This window comes from Rhizophagus irregularis, chromosome 8 (assembly GCF_026210795.1).
Source record: "Rhizophagus irregularis chromosome 8, complete sequence".
NCBI lineage: Eukaryota > Fungi > Glomeromycota > Glomeromycetes > Glomerales > Glomeraceae > Rhizophagus > Rhizophagus irregularis.
Window position 1 is genome coordinate 3,875,904 of NC_089436.1, and position 20,542 is coordinate 3,896,445.

Below are 20,542 nucleotides of genomic sequence, written 5' to 3' on the forward strand. Positions count from 1 at the left end.
GTAATATGCTATATAAATCAAAATATAAATTTGTATATATTAATTTATATTTAATGTAAAAAAAGACAAAAGTAACTTATTTTTATATTATGATAACTTTGTAATTTTCTAAAATTTGTTCATAATAAAGATTTGGTAAATATAAGGTTCTACTATATTTTTAAAATTATTTCGTTGAAATACGATGATTAATAAAGTTTGGAAAAATATAAGTAAATAAAGATAAAATTAATACGGAGATTTTTTGTTAAAGCTAAATGCAATAATGATGTGATGATCATATGATTTTTAAATTAGGTTAAATTGACAAAGATTATCGGTATAGTTAAAAAATGATAATAATCCATACAGATAATTATTAAATAGAGTTATATCATAGATAAATATCATTATATTATTATTTCATATTAAATAGTTTAATACAATAAAAAGTTATGGGCCGGTGCAAAAAGATTGGTACCCCAAACATTGCATCGATAAAAAAAATTTTATTATGTAAATTTTTTTTTTTATTTATTTAATATTATCAGTATGTATTGGGAAAGAACAATCATACTCTCAATCATACTAAAATTGTTTATAATCTGGCCACAAGAATCATTGCCACATCTTACACTTAATTAGGAAACATTAAATCAGGTTTACACGTAATTAGGAAATATTAAAGTTGTTTATTTATCCAGTTTTTATAGATTTATTGCTATGGCTTATACTTAATTAGGAAATATTAAAGTTATTTATTCATCTGGATAATCAAGATTGTTCACTACGCACATCTAATTTTTCATCCAAAGTTCGTTATATATTTTAAAAATTTATTATAAAGTCAGTAATGTTAAAATTTTGTTTTGTTAATTAGGTTTTATAACGCGTTTAACAATTTTTCTTTATAATGCATGTATTACTATAAACTATGCATTAATTAAATACCTTTTTTTGTAGGCGCTGTTTAAACTGTCTACAAGATTCAAAAATAAAACCCATTTCGTTATAAGTGTGGTAATCTAATAAGCAATAAACATTGTTCTCAAATTTTTGAAGAAAAAGAAACCATGTTTTTCCCGGAATGTGGTAGTTTGACAAAAGGGCCAGCTTCTAAAAGTACCAGTAATTTACTTAACGCTAAAAAAAAAACAAAGACATAAGAGAAATAGTTCATGAGGCTAAAGTTAGATTTGGCAATAAAAACGCAAGAGATGAAATAAACTTGACTCAAAGGTTTAAAAAAACAAAAGGCAAGAGAGTCGTAAACAGATCCGCGCTTTTCGCATTGATAAATCAAAGAAAAAACAAATAAAAAATTCGCAGTAAACTTTTAATACAAAATTTTTTATTTTCAATAGATTCTAACTGTGACGGTATATAATAACAAGAAAATGAAAGGTGTGTTGTATCCAAATACAATATCCAATAAAGTTAAATTTGATGAAGATGAAGAATTTGGCATTATTTTATTGAGCCTTATCAATAATTTGAAAGATCAGGTACTGTAAATTTATCATATTCTATTTTAAATTATTAATTTTTTTTAATAATAGGTTAATATTAAATTAAGTTTCCTTATACTGAGAACGAAACAAACTGCTAGCTTATCGATCATAAAGGGTTTGCTAAAAAACTTTATACATGTTAAAGATTTGCAAAAAGAAAATTATAAAGTTTCTTTAATATTTCAGGTATTGCTTGTTAGTTATTTTAACTAAATTATAAAATAATTAATATATTATTAAAAATATTTCTATATTTAGTATGAAGAAGATAGAAACTTAACAAATGCTATAATAAGCATGTCAACATCTGTCTCAAAAAACAATATTCCTAAAGAAAAGAATATCAGTATTTAAAATACTTCTATTAAAAGAGATATTACTATTTCCGAAAAAAACATTTATGATCTTACCAATAGAGATATTGAAGAACATCTTTCCATTCCTAAAAGCAATATTCATCTTGAAATAAAATCAATTGAAATTATTGACGTTGAAGACTATAGAAGTCATGAAAATCTATTTAATTCCAAAATGTTATGTTATTAAAAAGTAGAAGGACTTTTGAATAATTTACTTTTTAATAATTGACCTATTTTATTTAGGCAACTATAGATTGTAGAAATTTGTGTAGAGATTTTGGGTCTGTGAAAAAATTTAATTAATTTAAATATTATATAAAGTGCATTTATTGTTATTTATTACTAATTTAATTTCATTAACCTTATTTTTAGTTCAAAAATCAAAAGTTGAGATTTATCAACTTAAGACTTTTGATGTATTAACAGAACATGGTTAGATAAAGCCGTACTCGAATTTACATTACCAAATAAACCATTTGCAGAAGGTATTATGCAATTTTAATATAGAATTATTTTTATACTTAAACTGGCTTAAATTGTTATTATTTATTAACCACTCTTGTATTAATAATTTAGGCGGGATGCGCAAAGCCTATATGGTTTATACTACCAATATGATAGATGATTTATATATGTTGTCAAGTCATATAAGAATGCTTATAAAAATCGGTATGAAACAATATTAGTAGATGTACAGATGAAGGCTATGTGCAAATATATTTTAGAAAGATTTAATTTAAAGTTGAAAAAAGCAAATCTAGATGATTTGGCCACATATCAGTATTTATTATATTTTTTTATAATATGTTGATGGAGCATAGAAAAAGTACAATTGTAATCACGGATATGTGACCAAAGATAAACAAGAAGCTGCCTTACTAGCACAAAGCTTTAGGCTTTAACCATTTTACATATCACGATAAGTAAGTTGTCAAGTAAATATAATCCATGAAAAATTTTATCTTTTTAATTAATTGCTTTGTTTAGTTATCAATCAAATCATTCTCAATATGGTTCTAAAAATCTTCAAACAGCCCGGGGTATTGATGCCTTTTTTAAAAACCCATAAATGCAATTATATTTGTGATATTTTAGATTTGAACAAATGTAGATTTTATTTTAGAGTTGTCTTATAACCTTCAATGTCCTATCAAATAATAATTTTTTTTTACAATAATAACAATAATAAATAACAATAATAAGTAAAATTTTAGCTACTTTTAACTTGCGTTTATACTTCTTATAGTATGCATGTGTTAATAGAGTTATTCAATTGATCTGTTTTTCAATTTAACTCAGAAAATATATACTGTATAATATAATTAGTTTTATAATTGGAAATAAACTTCTATAATAAAATTTACATTCATTTGTTTATAGGATTACTTGAACTACCTGAAATCTAGTTTGGACCACATTTTGCATTAGTGACTGCATGTTAACATATAAATAAGAAGTCCATTATTAGTCACAGTTATTGCCATAATACTTTTTTTTTTGTAATTATCCATCATGTTAACCGGCAGGTAGTAAGTGAGTAACGGAAATTGGCTAAGTAAGTAACGTAAAATTACTATTTTAGGTCAATTTATGTTACTCCCCTTATATAAGGCACGGAACGTAAAGTCAATTATATTTATTTACTTTACGTTACTCCCCTTATATGAGTAAGGTACAGAAAATAATATAAGGGGATTGCTAAACGTTACCTGGGCGATCATCGCCTGGGGTTTTTTCAAGTATGTCATAATTGACACATGATGCACAATATATAGAGTAAATTTATTAATCGGCTGATTAAACTTAAATTTTATTGCGAAGATATTTTTTTATTATAATTTCTAATTCAAATAATCTTATTTATTTGCAAATATTAAAATTTAAGTCACACATTTTCGATTTTAAAGAAAAAAATCACCATATTCATTTTTAATGAAGTGATACAAATAAAAAAAATAATAATAATAAATAAAAAAGATAAGTAAATTATAATGATCAAGGAGAAAGATGCTAATAAAAAATGAAATAACATGGAGTAATGGAAAGTAATAGAAGATGAAAGAGAGTAAAAAAGAGCAATGAGAAGTGAGATAAAAAGGTGTGATGGGAAACGGAAAGAAGTGATGGGAGACGAAGAGGAGTAATGGGAGACGAAAAGAAGTGATAGAGACGAAGAGGAGTGATGGGAGACGAAGAGGAGTGATGGGAGACGAAAAAAGTGATGAGAGACAAAAAGAAATGATGGGAGACGTAAAGGAACGATGAGAGACGAAAAGAAGTGATGGGAGACAAAGAGGAGTTATGAGAGACGAAAGGAAGTGACGGGAGACAAAAAGAAATGATGAGAGACGAAAAGAAGTGATGGGAGACGAAGAGGAGTGAGAGTCATAACAAGTACGTATAGTATTAACTAATTAAATTAACACAATTTTTACAAAATACATAATTTCGTATTACTGTTAATATTTTTCAGTTTCACATTGAATTATAAACACTAAAATCATAATTTCCTTGGAAAATTTATGGATATCAAGTAGTAACTCCATTAATCATTACTTTGAATAATTATTTATCAGACAATAATATTAATATGCTATATTAACCTAAATAAAATTTTTTAAAACTAAAGTAAAACAATTATAAACCTGAAGCAAAAATATTATCGAAATCCATAAATCTTAGATGTTCAAATAAATTAAATCCCGTCAAATAAAAAAAGTGTGCAATTAAGGAGAAACACTAAGTATCATCATATTAATAAATACCAAGTGAAATAAATTTTTGAAAATTATTTTAGATAGATAACTATTATTATGCGAATTTAATTTATTTGCTTATTACATATTAATATATATATTACATTGATTTACAAAATGGTATCTTTTTAATTTCAAATTTCTGAATTTTAATACCTAATTCCATATATTCTTTAACAAGTATTTTTATATCATTCTTTGACCTAGTGGAATAATTATAAACGCAGTCAGTAATAGAAATAATCAGTGAAAGTGGTCTTTGTGATGTACGATCTTGCCAGTTTATAAAAAATCCTTCTAAATCGTCATAAATAGCATCTATACTTGACCCAGCAAAATATTCTAAAATTAAACCATAAAAATATTTTCGTGAATAATTTGCCAAAATCTCGAAGAAGTAAAACAAATCATCAAATCCACTACGATATTCAATAATTTCTAAATATTTACAATTATTTAGAATTAGTTTAAATATTTCTTCTTCATTCTCCTTGATTTGAGTGCATAAAATTTTAAGATTTGGACAAAAATCAGCTAAAGCTATATTTATTGATTCATTATGGTAATGATATATATAAAATTCTGTTAGATTTTTTCCATTAATTTCTAAAAAGTTAATTAGCAAATCAACATCTGAATCATCATCATATATACTAATCTTCAGAATCTTCAATTGTGAAAAATGAGCATCCTGCAATTGATAAAAAGTATATTCCCCATTTTTTTGATTTAAAATGAGTTCTTGTAAATTTTTAAACATAGCTATAAATGGTATTGATATTTTACAATTCTTCAATGTTAACTTTGTTAATATTAAAGACTGCTTAGTTAATGAACTGATGAATATTCTATAATTATAGTCTTGAAAATTCCGAAGATTTACGATTTTTAAGTTATTCTGTGAAAAAATCAAATCTAATAATCTATTTGAAATATTAGGCTTAAAATCTATAGTTAATGATTGCAGATTATGAGATATTTGAGAAATAAATTCAGAACAAATATCTGAATCACATTTTAATTCTACAAGGTTTGCTAAATGAATTTTTGCTATTGATAATACATCAATATCTTCTGAATGTGATATATATACGTTATACTTTAAAGCTTTTAATGATGAAATTTGATTCATAAGCATTTTTAATATTTCTTGTAGTATCAAATTTTGTAAATCTTTTGAAATATTTGATTGTTGTTTTTCAAGTGTATATTTAAGCATATCATTAATTCTATAAATTGAGATAACTTTGCAAAATGATGCATAATTAAACAATGGAGGTTTCTGAATTGGAATGGTAATATTAATTCCATTCTTATGTAAAATTTCTTCTGATTCCTTAGGAAGACAAGCAATTAAAGTATAAATAATTGATATTGGTATATGTGGCGTATCATTATAATCATAAAACTTGCGAACATCTCTCCATAAAATTCTAACCGCAATTTCACAACAAAGGTGGTTAACTAATAGACATGAATATAAGGTATTTTTATCATCATATAAATATTCAAATATATCCTTAAGACAATCAGCAAGTAGTTGACGAGGCATTTTGTTATGTTTTTAATTGAGAGGTAAGATATGCAAAGTGAAAAATTATTATTTCTAGTCACATCAGCATATTTTATAGTAATTTTGACGTAATGATGTAATGTGGTTAAATGAATATAATTATATAATTTGAACTCAAGGTTACTCACCAATTTCTATTTTAGTAAAATATACGTCATTAAAATTTTCCTTTTAAGGATTAACGCTGATAAGTTGTCATTTCAACATTTTATTCAGAAATACGACAGTATGATTAGGCTTGTTGGGTGACAGGTCCTATCTGGCTTCTAAATTTTGAAACATCTAATTCAGAATCCCTTTATATCATAACTAATTATTATAAATTTGTTAGTAATTTTATTTTTCTTTATCATGGTTATAACTTGTAAGATTTCACATGCAATTTTTATGATTACTTACATTTAATTTGTATTAACTAATAGAAAGTTGAAATGTTTCAGCTACTTTAAAGAACATCTTTGTGGAAGCAAAATATAAACTCAAACATATGCAATAATTTGCTATTAACTCCACCCTATAAAAACGAAATGTGTTGAATTTGTTTTATATTTGTGCTCATGTGTAATAAATATCTAAAAAAGCACCATTTTATCCGATTTATGTCTTATTACAAAAAAACAAAAATTAAACAAAATGGTGCTTTTTTAGACATTTATTACACATGAGCACGAATTTAAAATAAATTTAACACAATTCGTTTTTATAGGGCCAGACAGTATTAAAAATAGAGAAAGATATTAAATATAAATACTGTGTAAAATTAAGATATATTAATAATAATTATTCTCTGATAATGGAAATACAATTTTATAATTTTATGAATAAAATTAATAATAATTCACATTAAAATATTTTATATTCACTATTTTTTAATTGGTAAGTATTCAATTGTCTCTATTCCAAATAATGATAAACCATCATTTCAAAAATCCTTTGTTATTTAAGAATATGGGAAAATCAATTTCTAATATTTTTAATATTTTTAATTTATGAACCCTTAAAAGCGCATACTGTAAAATATGTAATCTTTTTCTAAAATATGATATTTTTAAGGGTGCTACTTCCATGGTATCAAAAAACTAAACGTAATTTCCTTTTATTTGCAACTTGATCAGCAAATCGTATATTATCATCAAACTATACGTAATAAATCATTTTTTTTTTCTTAATTACTAGGTCAATTAGCTGTGGTAAATATTTTGATATTTTCCATGACTGCGTAACTACCAAATTGGCAATATTAATGTGCTACAAGTTATATTTCTAAAAATAAAAGACCATTCACAAATAAAGATGACAACATGGTACAAGCTTTCTGGAGAAACAAATTTATTGATTAATTCTATAATTTGTAACTGATCAAATACCTAAAAACAAATAAGACAGTAATAGGATTATATTTGAATTCTTTTAATTCTATCTAGTCATCTATTAGATATGGTTAAATCATAATTTAGTTATAAAATGTATTTTACGTGTGGAATTCCTAAAGTTACTCTTGCTTGAAAGACTGGATAAAATTGCAAGAAAATGTTATTCATAAATTTATAAATGTTATTTAGATTTAGATAATGGATTTTTGGTTGGTTAAATTGGACCCTGTTATTTGAGATTGATAGCTTAGAAAGTAAAATTGATAAGGAATTTTAGAAAAAATAACATTATAATATTTTAGTTTATATGGTAACACTAGAGTTAATGGACGGATGGTAGCTTAGAAGATATTCCTAATAAAGTAAAGCATTTATGTGTGATAATGATTATACTTAAAACATATATATTTCCAGATTTTTGGATGTATAGCAAAAGACTCAAGAAATCTAATGAACTGATTGTTCCAGTTAGTTTGTCATTGGTGATAAAGATGGAATTATGTTAAAAATCATATAGTAATAAATATAAGAATCCATTATCTGAAATCATGCTAAATATTCAATAAAAATCTCTATTATATAAAAAATAATCTTAAGAACAGAAATTCTAATAACAACATAAATAAAAATGTACAAAAATGTAAAAGAATGAAGTAATTATATCAAATAAAATGAACAAGTTTCTAGCGCAGTACATAATAAAAATAATAATGGTCAACATAATTCACAATGTGCATTGATCGATTAATTAAGTTTTGTCATGGTACTAAAACATGTTTAAAGAAAGTCAATCTGTTGTAAAATAAATTTTGGGTATAGTCAAAAGAAATTTATTACTGAAATATTGAGTCCAAAATAAATTAGAGTTCTGAATCTCCCAAAAAAAAACCCCAGATTAATCACAAGTTAAATGATATTATAGTCGTTTGAATTGTTTCGAAAGAAAATAAGTACAGTACTATTTATTCCTCGAAATGACGTATATGATAAATTAAATTAGATGTTTATACTGATGTTATGTTATATTTGCAAATTAATATTATTAAATTTAATATTTTAATATGTCCATCGAATCAGTATATCATTTATTTTTATAATACCATTTGACTAATAGTAAAACTAATATTCATAGATTTTTATGTTTTTTTCTGATATTCTCACGTATTATAAAATTATTAGGAGCCGTGTGACAATGAATTTAATCTCAAGAAAAATATTAATTATCAAACGGATCCTATTAAAAAAAAAATATATTATCGAATACTATTAAAAAAATAATATCAATTGGACCCATTAATAAAAGCTTATCAAACCGTCCATCTATTTTATATTAAAATCGTGCATAGAAATTAGAAAATATTCACGTTTATTTATAAAAAAATTGAATTGTAGCAATGCTAATAATTTTAAATACATTTCAACATATATACCATAAAATTTCAAGAATTGCTATATAAAGTTTATGTCATCATTTTAAAACGAAATAGAGAATCTTTTACTACAAAGAATTCCGTCCGTTACTTACTTTCACTACGTAATCATCATTAATCATTTTGATTTTCACGCTTAAAATTATAAATGTTGATTGATAAATAAATTTTTCAAATAGTGGTTTTTTAATTTATTACCAATTTATTTATTTTCTAATCAATAAAATACATTAACAAATGTAAAAACTGAAAACATTTCTGTTCAATATAATTTGTAGTTTTATCCATAAATAAAACTAATTTAAATGGCGTAGTTATTACGAAAAATTGTTTGATTGTCAATTCGGTTAACACTCAAATAAAACGGCGTACATTTGTTTGTATATAGTTAATATAAGTGAGAAATAGGACAAATGTTATAATATTTATATCTAATTTTAATATGAAATCGAATACAGTAACCGTCTCATATATAAATTTAATTAGTCTATTACGTCATAAATTTATATTGTCACGCCTCACTAGTACTAGTAGTAATGGTGCGTTTATTATATTAACCGTTAAATCCGTTAAATCAGTGTTAACTTCAAATAAAACCAAATCACTCATTCATTCATGAACGTAATTCTATATTATACTAGAATACTCACATTATTATTTAAAAGAATATCTAAACTTTCTTTGGATTCTTCACATCCATTTTCTATAGCTTTTTTATACCAATAAATAGCTTCTTCTACGTTTTTTTCAGTTCCTTCACCTTGTTCATATAAAGTTGCAAGGCTTCTTTGAGCATTAACATTTCCTCCTTTTGCAGCTAATTCAAATAAATCAAATGCTTTTTCTTTATTAATATCAATCATGATACCTTGATTGTAAAAATGCCCAAGTTTATATTGAGCGTCTAAACATCCTTGATCAGCTGATTTTTTATAAAATTCCAATGCTCGCAATTCATTTTGAAATATACCTATACCTAACTCATAAAATTCACCTAATTTGTACAATGCAAATTTGTTATCATTTTCTGCTGCCTTATGATACCAATAATTAACCTTATCTAAGTCATTTACTATTTCCTTTTCATTTTTTATGTAATTATTTTTACCAGCTGCCTCATTGTATAATTCAAACCCTTTTTCTTCATTAATTTCTGTTCCAATTCCATTTACATAACAATATCCAAGTTGAAATGTTGTATCTAAATCTCCACTTTCAGCAGATTTTTTATAAAATTCGAATGCTTTAATTTCATTTTTATCTACACCAATCCCTAATTCATAACATTCTCCTAAATTATATTGTGCAACCGTATCACCATTTTCCGCTGCTATTTGAAGCCAATAAATAGCCTTATTTAAATCTTTATTTGTCCCATTTCCACTTAAATAACAATATCCAAGTCGAGATTGTGCATCTACTATATGACCATTTTCAGCTGATTTTTTAAAATATTCAAAAGCCTTAAATTCATCTTTTTCCACACCTTCACCACAATCATAACAAATACCCAAATTACATTGTGCTAATTCATCTCCATTTTCTGCTGCTTTATTATACCAATAAAAAGCTTTTGCCAAATTCTTTTCAGTTCCTTCACCATTTCTATATAAAATTCCTAGGTTATTTTGTGCTTTATTATAACCTTTTTCAGCCGCTACTTTATATAATTCAAATGCTTTTTCTTTATTTAATTTAGTTCCAATTCCATTATCATAAAAATATCCAAGTTTATATTGAGCATCTAAATATTCATTCTTAGCTGATTTTTCAATATATTCAAATGCTTTAGTTTCATCTTTCCTAATTCCATTTCCAATTTCATAACACATACCCAAATTATATTGTGCAAATTCATTTCCATTTTCTGCTGCTATATTATACCAATAAACAGCTTGTTTTAAATCCTTTTTTGCACCTTCACCATATTCATATAAAATTCCTAAGTCATTTTGTGCATTAGTATGATCTTTATTTGCAGCTATTTTATATAATTCATATGCTTTCTGCTTATTAATATCAGTTCCAAATCCTTTATAGTAACATTTTCCAAGTCGAAATTGTGCATCTTTATATTCTTGTTTAGCTGATTTACAATATAATTCAAAAGATTTACTTTCATCTACTTTCACACCTTCACCATTTTCATAACAAATTCCCAAATTATATTGTGCAAATTTATTTCCAGTTACTGCTGCTTTTTTATACCAATAAAAGGCTTTTTCTAAATCTTTTTCTATTCCAATTTCATTTCGATAACAATTACCCAACATATTTTGTGAAGGTGAATATTCTTTAGCAGATTTAAAATACCATTCAAAAGATTTTTTATCATCTTTATTAATTCCTATTCCAATTTGATAACAAATACCTAAATTATATTGTGCAAATAAATCTCCTTCATGAGCAGCTTTTAAATACCATTCAAATGCTTTAAATTCATCTTTTTTTACTCCAATTCCATTTTGATAACAATAACCTAAATTATTTTTTGATCCTAAATAACCTCCTTTTGCCGAATTTAAATAAAATTCAAATGCTTTAAATTCATCTTTATTTTTTGATATACCATATTGATAACAATAACCTAAATTATTTAATTTTATTAATTCCTTATTTTTATTATTATGATCATTATTAGAACATTTGTCTATTGATTCAAAATATTTTTCCATTGAATTTATCTCATCTTTAAATAAATTTATTTCTAATCCATCAAAATTTTCAAATTGATTATGAGACATAACATTTGTATTTTCCAAATGTTTAAAATCTTTTGTAATTAAATCTCTTTTATTATATAAAATATCTTTATAATAATAGAATGATAATAGATATTTTGATATAATGATATTAAGTAATTGATACATTGATGATAATAATTTATTATTTTCATAATTATTAATTGATAATAAATATAATTTTAAAAATGATTGATTTTTATCAATATTATTATTATTATTATTTATTATTATTAAAGAATTTTTATAAAAAAATCCTATTAAACTTGAAAACCAATTTTCATTCTCTTCATGATTTTCCATTAATTTTAAAATTGTTTCAGGATTTTTTTCATTATAAATAAAAAATTCTTGTACCCATTCCATTAAAATATTTTCATATTCAATATAATTTTCTATTTTTATAATTTGACGATAAAAATTTTTTAAAAAATTTTTTAAAAAATTCTCATCATCATCTTTTGAAATTTTATTTAAAGACATTCCTTCGTTTTTTTTTTTGTATTTTGTGTATTTTGTGTAAAAAAAGCTTATAAAAAACTTTTTATAAACTATTTCTGGTACAACAGTTACACCGTACAGGCGTACATACATACTGTATATAATAATATAGATGTAACATTTGCGTGTGACAAATAATAAAAAATGTGATTGAATGACAAATGACTGCGCATAAAGAGAACTTTTTTTTTTTTGAGCTGAAAAAAATTTGATCGTTCAATTAAGAAATATCCTTTAAAATTAATGTTATTGTAATATACTTGTCCATAATTTCTTTTGATTATTTTTAACATCACACTTTAATAGTTTTATTAGTAACTGTCTTAAATATTTATTAGACCCATGTACAAAAAAGAAATTCTTCTTGGTGTTACTTCACTAAAGATAGAAAAGTTATCGAAGGTGAATTTGAAGTTAATAAACCCTAGGAGAAAACATTTACTAAAGTTAAATGGGAATTTAGTGAATTTGTAGAGAATGGATTTGAAATTATTACCGAAGAAAGTAAAAAGAAATAAAATTGAAGATAATGTATAAAAACGATAAAAATTATGGTATGAAAATGAAACAACCTATTAATTCAAGATAATGTTTCTCGTTCATATTATTTGTCAAGGAACACGATTGTTCGTCGGACGCTATCTTACTTAATTTCTTCAATTAGTTTGTAAATCATGTTATAATATAAATAATTTTTATGTTTCTGAATCATAAATAATAATATTCGGACGATTAATTAACGAAAGTAATAAAGATCAATACACTTATTAAAGAGATTCCAAAATTCAAAAATCGCCATAAATTTTTAAAAATTTTTTATTTTTATTAATTGATTTTATTAATCAATTTGACACGTTTATATTATCAAATATTTACATAATTATGATTCTGGATTTATCATACGTATCAAATATTTTATACAGCAAAAAAAAAATAATATATTGCATTCCTCCGATCCAAAATCAGTCGTGTAATACATTAGATTCAAGTGAGGAAAAGACAATAACGTCACAGATAAAACTATAAATACACAAACAGATACGGCAGAGATAAATCATTAATATCGATCTGGATTAAATCATGGATCAGATTCAGGGATAAATCCAAATAGTCTAAAAAAGGAAGACAATAACTAATCCCGTTATCTTTTAATTACAATCTTTCGATCTTATTTATTATTGATATTCTCAATATTATCAATCCATCAATTCAACAAATTCGCTATTATATCGTTTGTTATACTTTGATTCTATGTTAAAGTAAAATCTGATCTAATAAAAAAATTCTTAGATATTTATTTAATAATTATAATTATATTAGTTACAAAGAAAAATTTACCAAATTTATTTAATAAGAACAAAAGAATTTTATTCTATTTGTATTTTTTAATTAATTATTCATTTTTTTTTAAAAAAAAAAAAATTAAAAAATTTATTTTATATGAACATTTATCTAACTTTATAGTTAAAGCTATATAATCAAAGAAGTACATGTCATGTTTTAAATTAAATCTCTGTATAAATGATTATGGTGCACCTGCGCAGTGTCTGCACCTCGTGATCGGTAAATTTGCTTATTAAATAAATTTAGTTTTAACAAACCATTTTTTTTCTTTTTTGGTTGATAATAAAATTTGAAAGATCAATAATACGAAAACGAAAGAATTTACAATGCAATTTTTTATGTTTGTTCATATATATAATTTATTTTATTAATATATTAAAGTGATTACGTTATCAATTTTGTCAATTTTCTGATGAATTTGTCTTAAAATCATCTCGATTTCATTCAAATTAACTTCAATCATTTCAACCATTTACACTCAAAATATGTATGAAAATAATAATGTGTACATTTAATTATTAACTCAATTACTTTCATAATATCATATTGAAAATGAATCTTGCTTAAATGCAAATAATTGTACTAGAAACGAAACAAAATTCTTTTATTCATTTATATAAATTTAATATTTTTTATTTTATTTTTTAATTACTTGAAATACTTCATAATCTTCTACTTCAAAATTTGCTGGGATTCCTATTTTGGGATAACGTTCTCCACTATCATAATTATTGTAAGACCAAACATTACCTTCACAGAATAAATTACCCATAGTTGGACCATAATGAGAGGCACAACAAACAGCGTTAAACTTCTTGCTAACATAACTCCTTTTTGCGGTAGAAATATCTCTTCCATTTGTAAAATTAAATAAAAAACTGTCCGCTGTATATTTCCAAGACTGACTTTGATCCCAGTCAAGTGGATTATACCCACCAATTAATTGAGTAGAATTTTTGATTTTTGCGATCCAAATAGTAGCTCCTTTATTATCACAATTTCTATGAAATGATAAAACATTATTTCCGTCCTGACTTGAGCGATATAATAATTTAAAGTCATAAGGAATATTTTTTCTATTATATTGTGAAGAATCATCTTTTCTATCAATCCAAGAAGCAAAAATGGGAATGTGGTCTGATTCAATCAAGGTTGAATCAAGTTGATATTTTGGTATTCTCGAAGGTGTCAGATTAGATTTAGGTTTCATATCGGGAACTATATGAAATTCTAAAAGATTATGAATTAAATCTTGTGGTAAGACATCTTTATAACAATAAACTTTATAAAAGAAATCTGCAGGTTTAATATCATAAAATCGAATTAAAGGAATAAATTTGTACAATGCCCTTTCAATCTTTGTAATATCATCTTTATTCCATTTTGATGGTTCATCCTTTATATTTTGTTGAGCAAAACACCATTTTAACAAATTCTCCCAAATTTCAATTTCATCCATATTTAAATAATCTCTTTTTAACAATGATTCTAACAAAGGAGCTTTTAAATCAGTAAAACTATTAGAACTGAATAAAGCTTTAGGTTCTTCACAAATTTTTTCAAGACAAAAATCCCATAAATCCGTAAATGTTTCATGTTGATAAACAGTTTCAAGAATTCCAGTTGGGTTTTGATATAAAAATTCAGTTTGGTGTTCAATCAAAAATTCTTGAATATGAGAAACCAAAGAATGAATATTGAGCTCATCAACTGCTATTAACAATTTCAATACATCGGGACCTTGTAAATCCTTTAATTCAATATTTCCACAATAAATAAATCTAATAAATAATAATATAGTATAATATTAATTAGACTTTCCCCTTATAACATAAAGTTAAAATTTTAAAAATTAAAATTATAAATACCTAAGAATAATATTAAACAATTGTGGAGAAATATTAGGTTTTTTGAAAATAAATTTTCCATCTTTTTTCTCAGCCCATTCATTAGAAAATGCTGAACGAAAATATTGAGACCTAATAGATAAAATATTTGAATGGGCATGAATTTCCTTAACATTTTGTTCTTCACCAGCATAAATAATAACGTCATATCCAACTTCTGTCTCAAAAAGTTTTTCGTAATCGTTAGATAATTCTGCCCAAAATTTTGAAGACATTGTTATTAATTTTTAAATGTAATTACTAATTAATAAGAATAAGCAAGAAATGATGGAAATGAAGCAAAAAAATTTAAGTTTGAAGTACGAACCCTTTTTATATTTATTTTATGATGATCAGTTTCTATAACCGATTCGAAATGGCCGGCATTAGGATTAGTAATACTACCCGGTATCCGTACTAATACTACCGGTATATTATAAATAGTATTACAACTGATTTCATAATGTACGGGAGACACCCATCATTTTTACTCCATGCCGAGAGAAACTCGGTAAGATTTGGTATAACTAAGAATAAAATAAAAACTATACCATCCATGATCGGACCAGTGCTCCGAATCTAACAATATGGTTTTACCTTATTCTGATCTTTACCGAGTTTTACCGAATGTATCGAGTCGTCTCTCGGTAACTATTAGGTGTCCCGTATATTATGAAATCAGCTGTAAATATGGTACGTTGATCAAATTAAATAACTTACCGCAGCAAATTATTCTTGATAATTTATTTAAAATGGACTGGAAAAGCTGAATAGGCATTGGAATTAATTCTACTAAAATCAAATTAATCGAATCGATATCGTTATGGTATTGATTTAAAAAAATAAATCTACTTTAAAATTTTTTAAATTAAAAAATAAATTAATGTCTCTCTATAGCCAACATAAAGTGATAAGATAGAAACTAAATATATAAAAAAATTCTTTCAAAAAAAAAAATCCGTTTTAAATAGTAATACTTAGTCTTATTTTAATACTTGTCTTTGCAACCTACCTTTCTGCAAGACTACATGATTTGAGCATTAATTAAAAGGCAAGATACCCCCTGTCTATGTATGTCCTCCTACTAACGTAACATGTGATTCTCAAAACTTATGGGGCTGTATTTTACCGAACCAATTTTTTTCAATTTTTTTTCCTTTTTTATTTTTTTTGGTTAAATTGACTTTTACCGATTATTTTTTGCCGAGATGCTTTTTTATTTTCCAATAATAAAATCTTAATTTACTGATGAAAAAATCTGACAATTAAACCTTTTTGACAAAAAAAAAAATATTAGATAATCATTTATTACTAATTTTGCAAAAAAATAATTTGTATTTTAAAAAGTAAAAAAAAAATCTATTCTATTGTACTTTTTTAATTAACAATTAATTAACTTAATTATTCAACAACAAATTTGAAAAAAAATTTTTCTTAAACTTTGATAATTATACAATATTATAATAATTACTATAATAATGATATTTTGGATCGTATAAAGCACATGATTTATGTTGATTATAGGTCGTTTTCAATTACTATATATAAATATAACTGATATAACTGACCGGAAATCCATTTTTTGATTACGAATTGGAATAATAATAATAATAATAATTTAGTATTACTTAATTTAGTTAGTAAAGTCAATGCGAAGCATGAAAACATAATAGAAATTTTCAATTGTTGTTTAAAATAAACAATATCACATGTCTTAATTTTTTTAGTTAATTTTTGGATAGCTTAACTATCCCACAACTTTTGAAAAGAAAAAAATTCAATATAGATGCCTCCTGTTCGGTGGGTGGCAGGGGTGGCAGGGTGGGTTGTCCGGACATGATTTGAAACGTACAGTGCCATACGAAAAGTAACGTAACGACGTAACGTATATGTATATGTATTATACATATACATAAAATTTTGTCTTCCTTTTTAGGACGCTAATCTATCATGTTTGGTATTGTTTTACAAATTATGTAATATATTCTCCATTGTCTTAAATATGACTTTCCATTTTCGTAATTGAATCAATCAACAAATCTTTTAAGGGTGTAAGTAAAAAAGACAAGGGCGTGAAATAATTTAGAATTATTAAAATGATATTTTTGAGTTTTCTCTTTGCATTGTTTAATATTGATTAATAGAGTTACTTTTTCTTTCAAAATTAATTTTTAGAATTTTGTGAGCTTGAGCACTGTTTGAGCACTTTGATAAAAAGATTGATAATTACACAAAAAGTCTCAGAAGTATCGTTTATGAAGAAGAAGGACACAGACACGAAGTTGCACAGCAACTACTTGATGAATATCCTACGGAGAATATGAAAGTTTTGTTGAAATGTAGATTGACCTTCTAGACCATGCAACAGATGAGAAACATGAGAAACTAAATATATTAGTCAAAGAATGGTGCCAATTCTAAATACTTCATTCATCGTTGGATGATTGGAAAAGATCACTCTAGTACTAGTATAAGTAGGCTTGGATTTAAAGAGAGATTCGCAGGTGCATTTTTTTGTCTGAAGTTGTGAGAATCAACAGATTGTTGGCCTTCTGATAACATTCAACTCTTTCTTTTTTTGTAGTCTGATGATTTCCAACCTAGTATTAACTAATAACAAAGCGAAAAAAACGATTATCACTTAAAAAGGTTAGGATATTGAAATCATAAGTTTTCCTGAATTTTACGTGAACATTTTTAATGACTACTTTTGATATCTATAATATCTACAGAACAAAGATATATTAGCCCTGTAAATGTTAGCCCTGTGATTGTCATTCCTAAGAATGTCAATATTAGCCCTGCGAGCAATATTCCTATAAAAAAAAATCCGGAAAAAACTCATAAATGATATTACGAAGAAACTCAGACACATGATCATTTTTCTGAAAAATTTTATAAGGCAATTGAAAAAGTATATTCCACAAGAGAAACTCAAGGACTACTTAATAAACTAGAAAAAGAAAGAATGTTAGCCAAGTGCCCAAGTCAACCTGTAAATAAGTTGTGTTTACTAATGTTTATTTTTTATGTTCTTGTATCATATTATTAACTAATCAATTTTTTTTGTAGTAAACCCATATGTTCAAATATAATAGACACAACAAACAAACCTTTAATGGAAAGATTTAGGACAACCCAAGGTTACTTATATCTTATGGGAATGAGACTTGAATTGATTGTTAATGTAAGTTATGAGATTTATCAATAATTTCCTTTTTCTTCATAATCATTATTATTTTCATGTCTTTTCCCTTATTTCTGTTTTTAGTCTGATATCTGCACTAAACAAACTTTGAATTTAGTGAATAATGATTTTTAAAATTTCAACCTTGCCACAATATGGATTTGATTTTAAAAATTTCTGCAATGAAACTAAGAAATTTATTCTATTACTCTCAGTGATTAAATAATTTTAACTTCAAAATAAGATAAATGATATTTTTATAAATCTAATTTGTAAAATAATTCAGAATCCATCTAAAATGAAATAATAAATGCATTAGTAAAATTAGTAAATCATTATAATAAACAATTGTATATATTTTGAAAAAAATAAACAAACCATTAGGAATTTCCAATTCCTCTTGTTCTTCTGAATGAAGATTTGGATTATTATAATCATCGTCATCTATGAAATGAAAATAATATAAAATTATTTATTATCTAAAAAAATTTTTATAAATAATCGTTTACCTACCATCAATATCACAGGTTTGTGGTTGACGTATTGTATTTTCATAATACTTATTCTGTATATTAACTATTGTTAAATAAAATAACATTTAATAAATACTTATTTATTCAATAAATTCCAATTTGAGTATTTAATTTAATCTTACCACTTTTTGAATTTACCCGTAATTTTTTAAACACCCCGGTCAATCTCGTACTACCAGCTAAAATTAAGATATTAATACTTAGTATTTAACATAAATTAAATATTTATTCTTATTTTAAATTACCTTCAATAACAATACTATTTCTTTTGTTATTCTTATTACTTGATCGGCCAAAATCATCAACTAAAAAAATAAAAAAACATTATATCATATAAATTTAAATTCAACATAAATTAAAAAACACTTACTATTTGTTGGAATATTAAAGTCATATAATTTACTATGAAATGCTATTAAATAAAGAATTTATTTTTTAATTTATTATTGATTAATTTGTCTTTTTAATAGGAATAAAAATTAAATTTATCACCTTCTTGTTGTTCTGTTATTATTTAAATAAAAAAAAAGATTGTATTAGTAATAACAAGGAAAGAATAATAGTTATCAAATTTTGATAAATTATACTACCTTCTGTTGCATTTTTTGGTTCAGGCAAATTTTCAAATTTATGAATTTTACTTGAAAATATTTCACTGCTACTTGTATGGTAACTTGTTTTTTCATTTATTTTTATTTTTAATTGAGATAATTCATTTGGGTTATTTTGATAATATGACTTAATTTCTTTTATTTTCTTGGAAAGTGTACGAATATCAGGCCTTTTTAATGGATCAGCATCCCAGCATTTTTCCATTAAATTTTTGTATTTTAAAGGAATTTCTGAAATAATTTTTGGCCTCATACCATTAATAATATTAAGAGCAAGATCGTAATTATGCTCATGATTCATAAATGGTGGTAGTCCAACTGAAACTTCCCACATAAGCATGCCAATACTATAAATATCAGATTTAAAAGTATATTCTTTTCCATTAATAATTTCAGGTGCTATATAAGGAAGATTACCATATATACTTGTTGATAGTCTATCTACAGGACCACAAAATCCGAGATCACTAATACACCAATTATCACTAAATTGGGAATATAATATATTTCCAGAATGCAAATCTCTATGAATTGAATTCTCTTTATGAATATAATAAATTGCATTGATTATTTTATGCATAATTTCAATTCTCTCTTTCCATATTAGTTGATTATTATTTTGTTGTAAATATTCTCTCAAATTTATATTCATCCTATCCATTACAAGCATATAATTACCATTTGATGGATTTTGTGTTAAACCATAACATTGAACAATTAATGTGTACTTATTACTTATAGTTAAATGTGATTTAGCC

The 20,542-nt window shown here is 24.6% G+C and overlaps 4 protein-coding genes across 4 annotated transcripts; 1 reads left to right on the forward strand and 3 right to left on the reverse strand.

Moving 5' to 3' along the window:
- Window positions 1-1,376: 1,376 nt before the first annotated feature.
- OCT59_028733 (uncharacterized protein) lies at window positions 1,377-1,844 on the forward strand (the record flags this gene model as incomplete). Its single annotated transcript, XM_066147511.1, has 3 exons — window positions 1,377-1,484; window positions 1,539-1,676; window positions 1,749-1,844. 3 exons carry the CDS (start codon window positions 1,377-1,379, stop codon window positions 1,842-1,844), a joined length of 342 nt encoding a protein of 113 aa, XP_065994215.1.
- A 2,861-nt stretch (window positions 1,845-4,705) lies between these two features.
- On the reverse strand, window positions 4,706-6,157 carry OCT59_028734 (uncharacterized protein; the record flags this gene model as incomplete). The annotated part of the gene is made up of 1 exon (XM_066147512.1): window positions 4,706-6,157. The coding sequence occupies one exon, from the start codon at window positions 6,155-6,157 to the stop codon at window positions 4,706-4,708; it is 1,452 nt and encodes a 483-aa protein (XP_065994216.1).
- A 3,456-nt stretch (window positions 6,158-9,613) lies between these two features.
- OCT59_028735 (uncharacterized protein) lies at window positions 9,614-12,205 on the reverse strand (the record flags this gene model as incomplete). The annotated part of the gene is made up of 1 exon (XM_066147513.1): window positions 9,614-12,205. One exon carries the CDS (start codon window positions 12,203-12,205, stop codon window positions 9,614-9,616), a length of 2,592 nt encoding a protein of 863 aa, XP_065994217.1.
- Window positions 12,206-18,922: 6,717 nt separating this feature from the next.
- On the reverse strand, window positions 18,923-20,124 carry OCT59_028736 (uncharacterized protein; the record flags this gene model as incomplete). Its single annotated transcript, XM_066147514.1, has 8 exons — window positions 18,923-18,933; window positions 19,019-19,084; window positions 19,154-19,216; window positions 19,296-19,352; window positions 19,419-19,478; window positions 19,544-19,585; window positions 19,666-19,677; window positions 20,040-20,124. The coding sequence occupies 8 exons, from the start codon at window positions 20,122-20,124 to the stop codon at window positions 18,923-18,925; spliced, it is 396 nt and encodes a 131-aa protein (XP_065994218.1).
- Between the last annotated feature and the right edge of the window lie 418 nt (window positions 20,125-20,542).